This window comes from Protobothrops mucrosquamatus, unplaced genomic scaffold, assembly GCF_001527695.2.
Source record: "Protobothrops mucrosquamatus isolate PMUCROS unplaced genomic scaffold, P.Mucros_1.0 scaffold3158, whole genome shotgun sequence".
NCBI lineage: Eukaryota > Metazoa > Chordata > Lepidosauria > Squamata > Viperidae > Protobothrops > Protobothrops mucrosquamatus.
Window position 1 is genome coordinate 19,667 of NW_015389158.1, and position 9,780 is coordinate 29,446.

General features: G+C 45.6%; 1 protein-coding gene across 1 annotated transcript in view; it reads right to left on the reverse strand.

Moving 5' to 3' along the window:
* Positions 1 to 9,009: 9,009 nt before the first annotated feature.
* The window catches only part of LOC114923369 (C-type lectin lectoxin-Thr1-like), a 4,300-nt gene continuing 3,529 nt past the window's right edge, over positions 9,010 to 9,780 (reverse strand). The window contains exon 5 of the mRNA XM_029286243.1: positions 9,010 to 9,071. Coding sequence (XP_029142076.1) covers positions 9,010 to 9,071 — 62 coding nt within the window. The remainder of the gene's footprint in view (positions 9,072 to 9,780) is intronic.

Here is a 9,780-nt window from a genome sequence, read left to right on the forward strand (position 1 = left end):
CTTTGGACTCCACGTTTCTCCCTGCTCTAAAGCATTCAGCTTGCATTTCATTCAAGGGGACTCCACCCTCCGTATATCTGGGCACTTCAGAGCAGGTCCTGTGGTGGTTTAGCTAGCTAAATCTATACTGACATTACACTGCACAGAGATATTTAATCACCTCTTTCCTCCTGTGCTTTGCAGTGAAGTAGAGAAGGTGCAGGTGAGGTAAGCAGCCTCAGGGGCATCCGTGCTAAAGCCGAGTCCCATGCTGAGAGTCAGGATAGTCCCAGTCAGCCTTGGCGCATTTCGGCCAGCGTGCCAGGAGTGCAACCCCAGTATGCTCAAGCTCAAGAGCCTTGGTGGCGCAGTGGTTCGAATGCAGTATTGCAGGCTAACTCACTGCCAGCAGTTCGATCCTGGCTCCAGGGGGACTCAGCTTCCCATCCTTCCGAGGTCAGTAGTGGGGGGCAACATGCTGACTTTGTAAACCGCTTAGAGAGGGCGCTATTTCTGTTGCTCTTCTGGGCAGCTATGGTGCCTAATTGAGGGACATCTTTGCAAGCCAAAAAAACTGGTGCCCACACCCATCATCCGTGGATGCCCTTCAGATATCGCAAAAAAAGAAAAGAAAAGGCAAGGTAGCAGCCATAACAGTGAAATCAAAGCTCCACCTAATTTTTATATGCAAAGGAGATGGGCCAAAAATCCTTTGCTGCCCTCTGGGCTGAGCAGAACTTGACAGGAACGGTCTGGTTACCATGGCCTGACTTGATAGGCTAGCAAAGTCTATTTTAGCACATGAAGTTCTCTCCCTGTGGTATCTTCATGTCCCCCTGGAAATGAGGGAGGAGCCACTGAAATTATCTTCTGGGACTCTGAGGGAGTCACTATAACCGTCTTTTTCTGGACAGGTTATAAGTACTGGAATAATCGTACCTGTGATTTCCGGATGCCTTTCATTTGCCAGTGTCAATCGAGCCCACGTCGATAGGATGGGCCTCCGCAGGATCGTCTTGCTTTGACAACATATGGAGATGCAGCCTTTTTCTTTCTTATGCTTTATTCTCAGATTTATAGTTAGAATTAGATGATATTGGGGGGGGGAGGAGGAGGAATGTGATGGGAGTTAGTTAGACATAACAATATTGTAATAGTGTGTGAACTCAGGGTTTTTTAAATAAGAGATGATAAGAAATGGAGGGTTGGAGAACTGGAGGGAAAGCCTGCATTTCAAACTAATTGGAGAATGTGATTTATGACAGTTAATTAAAGGAGGGAATTGTGTTTGATACTATGTGCTAAGGCTTTGCTTATGTATGTGCCGATGCTATGCTGCTCGAATAAAGATTCTTTAAGGTAAACAATGCCTTGAGGTTGTTTGAAGTGTGTCATCTGTCGGAACCATGACAGCGAGTTTATGCCGTAGTGCAAATTGCTCTTTCTCCTGCTCCAGAGGGAGTGAAGCACCTGGTGATGTCTGGAAAAGTGACAAAGCCCTGGCAGAATCTCTATCCTATCGCATAATGGATGCTTCCTGTAGCTTGAATCTAATTTTGCTCATCCTGATGGGCTGGAAGGTCAAATAAATTCTGTCTAGCATGACTGGCCTCGATTATTTTGGATTCCAGGGAGACTGTTGAGGCTTAGGACTCAAGATGTTTTCATGGCAAGGCTTGGCATTAAAGGGGGGCAGAGGGTGTTCCTTCAGAAAGACGGTACAATACTTTCTTGGCATGTCCATCACATTTTAATTGAGAATCCGATGGGCCTCCTCACCATTCTCCATTCCCCAAACTGATTCAGTTAGGAAGCTGGGATGACCTTCACTCCTTGGGTGACCCTGCAGTGAATGCATACACTCCCATAATCCTGTGCTCATCATTCCCAGGACCACCCTACCACCATCACCACTTCCACAAAACAGCACAGCAGGACTTGGCAGGGTTGAAGTCGGAGTCAAGGGAAATTGAGCTGGTTTGTGTCGTTTAGGGTTGTAGTTTACCTGCGGTCAATGAAAATCCCATCACTAGGATTGGGAAACGGCTGCTGAATTTCTCTTGTTCCCCCTTGGAAGGAAAACAAGCTTCTTCTTCTTCTTCTTCTTCTTCTTCTTCTTCTTCTTCTTCTTCTTCTTCTTCTTCTTCTTCTTCTTCTTCTTCTTCTTCTTCTTCTTCTTCTTCTTCTTCTTCTTCTTCTTCTTCTTCTTCTTCTTCTTCTTCTTCTTCTTCTGGAGGAGGAGGAGGAGGAGGAGGAGGAGGAGGAGGAGGAGGAAGAGGAAGAGGAAGAGGAAGAGGAAGAGGAAGAGGAGGAGGAGGAGGAGGAACAGGGAAGCAAGTCCTTCTTTCCATATGAGATGGCTCCGTCTTTCATAATGATATCATGGATCGGGGAGTTTTATTGCAGACTCACCTACCATTCAGCAGACAGAGATGAAATCTGGGGCCTCCAAGCTTCGATAACCTGGCAGTCGGAGTGAGGGCAGGGACCGGAAATGGGCACCAGAACCTAACCCCAGGCCCCCTTCCCGGAGTGGCCCACCCCTTATCTCCCATCTCCTCTCCCTAGACCAGTTATCCCCATAGAGATTGAATTCAGTAGCTGGAACAGTAAAGTGTACAATAGGCCAGAACACAGAGTTGTAGTTTCAAAGTACCAACTCATGCATGAGGCAATCTACATTATAATTGGTTGCAGTAAATATAAAGGGGGGGGGTTTCCCTACCACCCTCCTTTTATCTTCTGTGTTTTCTGTATACTGTTTCATTTTACCTCATGACATTTCTGTGTTCCTGACTGTCTTGTGTTCTGCTGCAAATTTGAATATTAAATATATTTATATTTATATATGGAACACTACAAATTTATGTTAGCATCTCCAACTTCATCTGGACAGCTGTTAATGCAATTCCTCAATAGTACGTCCACCCAGTTCATTGGTTAGAGAATGTTGACTCATGCAGGAGGCAATCTACAATATGATTGTTTGCGGTAACTATAAAGGGGGAGTTTATATAGCACTACAAGTTTGTGTTAGCATCTCCAACTTCATCTGGACAGGTGTTAACACAATTCCTCGACAGTACGCCCACCCACTGGAATCAGACTTGAGAAGTTAACCTTAAGAGGATCATGTGACCCAACACATGGCTTCTTTCTACCGCTCTCTGTTCTCCAAAGACAATGAACTTTTTTACATGGGTAAATTCTGAGATGGTCATCGAAGAGTCCACTCCTAAACATCCCAGAATTCAGCTGCCATTTCCCCATCCCGGTGATGGGATATTCACTGACCGCAGGTGAACCTACGACTCTAAATGACACCATCAGCTCAATTTCCCTTGACGCCAACTTCAACCCTGCCAAGCCCTGTTGTGCTGTCTCGTGGAAGTAGGTGATGGTGATCTCCCGGGAATCCAAAATAAACAAGGCCAGTCATGCTAGACAGAATTTATTTGACCTTCTGGCCCATCAGGATGAGCAAAGTCAGAGCCAAGCTACAGAGAACATCCATTAAATGATGGGCTGCAGAGTGGAGATTCCGTCAGGGTTTTGTTGCTTTTCCAGACTTCACCAGGTGTTTCTCTCACTCTGGAGCAAGGAAGGAGCAATTTGCACTAGTAATTGCACTGGCAGAGAAAAGCACGAGTGAGGTCACAAGGATGATCGTTCCACTTCTTATAACCTGGCCAGAAAAAGAGAAAGATTTGTAGTGACTCCCTCAGAGTGACTCCTCCCTCATTTCCAGGCAGACATGAAGATACCACAGGGGGAGAACGTCATGTGCTAAAGTGGACTTAGCTAGCCGTCAAGTCAGGCCATGGCAACCATTGCAAAGATGTCCCTCAATTAGGCACCATAGCTGCCCAGAAGAACAACAGCAATAGCGCCTAGATTTGTATCCCGCTTCATAGTTCTTTAGAGCCCTCTCTAAGCAGTTTATAAAGTCAGCGTGTTGTTCCCCACTACTGACCTCGGAAGGATCGGAGCCTGAGTCCACCTTGAGCCAGTCAGGATCGAACTGCTGGCAGTGAGCAGTGAGTTAGCCTGCAATACCCCATTTGAACCACTGCGCCACCATGGCTCTTGAGCTTGAGCATACTGGGGTTGCACTCCTGGCACATTGGCCGAAATGCTCCAAGGCTGACTGGGACTGTCCTGACTCTCAGCATGGGACTCGGCTTCAGCATGGATGCCACTGAGGCTGCTTACCTCACCTGCACTGGCAGATGAAAGCATTCAAGGAAGTGCAAATAGAATCATTCCAGTACTTATAACCTGGCCAGAAAAAGAGAAAGATTTGTAGTGACTCCCTCAGAGTCCCAGAAGAGTATTTCAGTGGCTCCTCCCTCATTTTCAGGGGGACATGAAGATAGCACAGGGGGAGAACGTCATGGGCCAAAATGGACTTAGTTAGCCATCAAGTCAGGCCGTGGTAACCAGACTGTTCCTGTCAAGCTCTGCTCGGCCCAGAGGGCAGCAAAGGATTTTTTGGCCCATCTCCTTTGCATATAAAAATTAGGTGGAGCTTTGATTTCACTGTTATGGCTGCTACCTTGCCTTTTCTTTTTCTTTTTTTGTGATACCTGAAGGGCATCCACGGATGATGGTTTGGGTACCAGTATACTGGCTTGCAAAGGACTTTGTTGCTTACTGTCTTTTGGGGGCTGAGGGTGGCTGTCTTAAGTGTGCGGTAGAGTCTTACCAGGCCATTTGTGGTGGACTATAATCAGAGCAATAAAAAACTCTGCCTTCCTCTGCATAGGTAACCTGGGTCACAACAGTGGCTGAGATTCGTCCGACTGCAATGGGGTTGAAGTTTGATATATATATTTATATTAACAAATAAAAGAAAAAATGAACACCAGGATATAACAAACCAGCCTGTTTAATAGACCATTCATCCCCATAGTGCTGAGCTGCCTTCCCGATATCCTTCTATTCTAACTCTGATGACGCCAGCAGTTTTGGGCCGGACGAAAGCTTAGTGACTCTTTTTAACCACAGGCTTGTTTATATTAAACAGGCTGTTTATGATGTCCATGAATTAGACTCTGAGTTGGTTGAGCATCACTGGGGAGGCATCATATAAACATTTCAACAAGAAAAATGCCCACCACAGGACCACCTACTGCTGCGGTCAGTCAACTGTTGGAAAGATAGGCTGCATAACTGCCTTCACACAACACAGAAGTCTAAGATGGGCAGATCATTTGAATGTGGTATGCGGTGGGGACTCAGCCTTTTCCTGAGGCATCCAAGTATGGTGGGAAGCAGTTCATCCTCCCCAGCCATAAGAGGCCAGGTGGGTTGACCAGTGAGAAACCCTAACCATGACCTAGAGGACTGAGAACCTCCATAGACATTCCACCACAACCCTTCACACAAGCTGTCCTTCTCCAGCAGTCTATGTGGCAGCTACAACCACACAAGCACAGAATCACTTTGTTCACTAACATTTCAAACTTTCTTGTAAAGTTCTTAGGAATCACATACTTCCTGTCAAGGATGAGCTGCTTTGAAAGGCAGAAGGTGTTCCTTGCTTGGGGTGGCATGTCCTGTTTCTCCTTTGGGCAAATATGCTGTGAGCTTTGAGTCTTTGGCTCAGTGGGATCTCTTAGCCAGAGGCTGCTCTGCCCCATGCATGGATATCTCCATTGCGATCAACATAGTTGTGAAATGTTGAAGAGAAGAAGGGAGTGGAGCAGCTGTAACCCAGCATGTTGTACCATCTCTATTCAGTGGGACATTGGACTGGCTGCCCTGATCCCTCACCCTGGATCACAGGATCACAGGTTGATCACTTAAGCAGTTGGTGGGGCTCAGATGGTCCACTCTCTATAGTTTGCAGTAAAATCAGTTCAAACATCTCTGAAGCCTCCAAGATAGAGAACCCACCACCTGCAGAGGGAGAGTCTTCCTCTCTTGGACATTTACCCCGAGAGAATTTTTTCTCATATTTCAATTACATTTAAGAAGCTGAATCTATAATTTCTGGACTTAGTTGCCAGAGGACAATGTTTGCTAGGACATCCTTCCTGACGTAGCCATCCTGGGGCCCAAATAAACTCCATGGACTGGATAGAGACAACCAAGGTGCCATGTCTTCAGGATCTCAGGGATCTTAACAGGGATCCCCAAAACTCACAGAGCAGCAGCTTAGCTGGTCGTTGGCAGGTTGAGTGTTATCAGTTGATCGAGAGAGCACCATAAAGCTTTGACACTCTGGGCCACCAGCCAAAATTTGTCTTCTTCCCCTTGGAAGGAAAACAAGGAAGAAGAAGAGGAGGAGAAGGAACAAGGAAGCAAGTCCTTCTTTCCATAGGAGATGGCTCCATCTTTCATAACGACATCATGGATGGGGGAGTTTTATTGCAGACTCACTTAGCATTCAGCAGACAGAGATGAAATCTTGGGTCTCTGAGCTCCGATGACCAGGCAGTCGGAGTGAGGGCAGGGACCGGAAATGGGCACCAGCACCTAACCCCAGGCCCTCTTCTCGGAGTGGCCCATCCCTTATCTCCCACCACTTCTCCCTTGACCAGTCATCCCCATGGTGTTACTGCCTGCCCTTTCTTTCCCCACAACACCCATCATTGCCGACCTAATTGGCTGCTGAATTCTGGGATTATTAGGAGTGGACTCTTCAATGACCATCTCAGAATGTAAAAAAGATCGTTGTGTTTTCGGAACAGGAACCGGTAGAAAGAAGCTTTGTGTCGGGTCACATGATCCTCTTAAGGTTAACTTCTCAAGTCCGATTCCAATGGGTGGGCATACTGTCGAGGAATTGTGTTAACAGCTGATCAGATGTAGTTGGAGAGACTAACACAAACTTGTAGTGCTATATAAACTCCCCCTTTATAGTTACAGCAAACAATCATATTGTAAATTGCCTCCTGCATGAGTCAACACTCTCTAACCAATGAACTATCACTCTGTGTTCGGCTCTTTTGTAAACTTTACTATTCCAGCTACTAAATTCAACATCCTAGCACCCTTCCAATTTATAACTGGACAGCATTTAAACCAAGTTGTTTTACTAGATCCTTGTGTTTTTTATACTTAATGGCTTTGTCATGAGGTCAGCTAAATTATTTTTTGATGTACAATAAATTAGGTCTATTACATTTTCTTCACTGCTTCTGACATTACAGTATCTTATGTCAAGATAGGCAGGGGGCATGTTGCAGCCGTCTCTGCAGTTGGTTGTAAGGGCGAATGACCACTGGGGTGTTGCAACATGAGTAACTTCGGGACCGGGTTGTAAATACTTTTTTTTTGTAATTTTGAACGGTCACTAGTCACTTGCAATTCGAGGATTACCTGTTCTTTATTTTTACTGGACTCTGACTGAAAATCCTTTTTCCTAATTCTCGTCTTCTGAAAAATTTGCAGAATGTGAAATAATAACATTTTTGTGTTCATCTGTAAAATCTATATGCCTTTGATCCTGATTAATAACTTATAAATTTCAATTTCCTTCTTTTGGCTGACCTTTCCTCCTAATTGTTTTGGGAATCTACAATCATGCTCTGCTGCCAAAGATTCTTAAAGTGCCAAAGATGGTTGTCTCTTATATAACATGTAACATGGAGTTTCATTAATTGCAGAAGTCCATTCCTGCATCTGCTAGTAATGCCTCTTTCACAGTTCCTGCGTTCAGGACTAAGAACTAAGTCTTAGTTAAAAGACACATTTGCATCTTGTAGTTGATTGGTTGGAGAGTGCTGGCTCCTGCATGAGGCAATCAGTGCTGTGATTGGTTGCTGTGGGTGTGGCGGGGGAATTTCCCTTTTTTCCCACCTTTTTCTTTGTGCTGTGTGATTTACCTCATGATACTCATATAAAACCACAAGTCAGCGTCTCTGACTTGATTTGGACGTTTGCTGCAAAAATTCCATGACAGTTTAGAGACTGGAGAAGGTCCCTTCCAAAAGAATAGTGGGGGGACACATCCCTGAGGCAAAGAGAGGCCCTCATGTTTATACATTTAAAAAAATAGAGGAAAATGATGGATACACACATATTCATAAGCAATAATCTAATAGATCTCAAGTGACTTCCTATCCTCCTGTTATCAAGGGAGAACAACGGTCTTACTTAAAAGAAACATTTGCATCTTGTATTTGACTGGAGAGTGATGGCTCCTGCGTGAGGCAATCTGCACTGTGATTGGTTGCTGTGGGGCGGAGGGGGAGGGGTTACCCTTTTTCCTGCCTTTTTTTTCTGTGTGTCCTGTATGCTCTGAGATTTACCTCATGATGCTCCTGTTTGCCTATCTTGTTTGCTGTAAATATAGATGAAAAATATATTTCTTTATATAAGGCTACAAGTTCGTGTCACCCCTTTGACTTAATTTGGACACTTGCTACACAATTCCCTGACAGTTTAGAGATTGAAGAGGGTCCCTTCCAAAAGAATAGTGGAGGGACACATCCCTGAGGCAAAGAGAGGCACTCCTGTTTATACATTTCCAAAAAAGGGAGAGGAAAATGATGGAGTCACACATATTCATCAGTAATAATCTAAGAAATCTCAGGTGACCTCCTATCCTTCTGTTGTCAAGTTGGGAGGGCAGGGAGAAGGGACCCTCTGGGCAGAATTCACACCTGGGACTTGTTGGCTGGCACAGGGTTCATTTGGTTGTACCAGGGCCGGGGGACGCAGTGCATGGAAGAGAGCAAAGCTGACTAGCTTCATTCTGCATTGAAACGTAACTAGCGAGGAAGAGAAATCAGAATTCAGTTCTCACTGGAGTTTATAGCGGGTGTTCCGGAAATGAATCCAAAGGCATGTTATAAAACGAAAGTTGTTTAAAACCTTTCTTCCCCCATACTTTCCTCCCAGCCAAACATCCTCTACCCCCCTTTAATGCCGATCTTTGCCATGAAAAAGTCTTGAGTTTTAGGCCTCAACAATCTACTGGCAATCCAAAATAAACAAGGCCAGTCATGCTAGACAGAATTTATTTGATCTTCTAGCCCATCAGGATGAGCAAAGTCAGATCCAAGCTACAGAAAGCATCCATTAAGCGATAGGGTGCAGAGCAGAGATTTCAGCAATTTGAGCAATTTGCACTAGTTTCTGCACTGGCAGAGGAAAGCACGTTTGACGTCACAAGAATGATCGTTCCACTTCTTATAACCTGGCCAGAAAAAGAGAAAGATTTGTAGTGACTCCCTCAGAGTGACTCCTCCCTCATTTCCAGGCAGACATGAAGATACCACAGGGGGAGAACGTCATGTGCTAAAGTGGACTTAGCTAGCCGTCAAGTCAGGCCATGGCAACCATCGCAAAGATGTCCCTCAATTAGGCACCATAGCTGCCCAGAAGAGCAACAGAAATAGCGCCCTCTCTAAGCGGTTTACAAAGTCAGCATGTTGCCCCCCACTACTGACCTCGGAAGGATGGGAGGCTGAGTCACCCTGGAGCCAGGATCGAACTGCTGGCAGTGAGTTAGCCTGCAATACTGCATTCGAACCACTGCGCCACCAAGGCTCTTGAGCTTGAGCATACTGGGGTTGCACTCCTGGCACAGTGGCCGAAATGCACCAAGGCTGACTGGGACTATCCTGACTCTCAGCATGGGACTCGGCTTCAGCACGGATGCCCCTGAGGCTGCTTACCTCACCTGCACCTTCTCTACTTCACTGCAAAGCACAGGAGGAAAGAGGTGATTAAATATCTCTGTGCAGTGTAATGTCAGTATAGATTTAGCTAGCTAAACCACCACAGGACCTGCTCTGAAGTGCCCAGATATACGGAGGGTGGAGTCCCCTTGAATGAAATGCAAGCTGA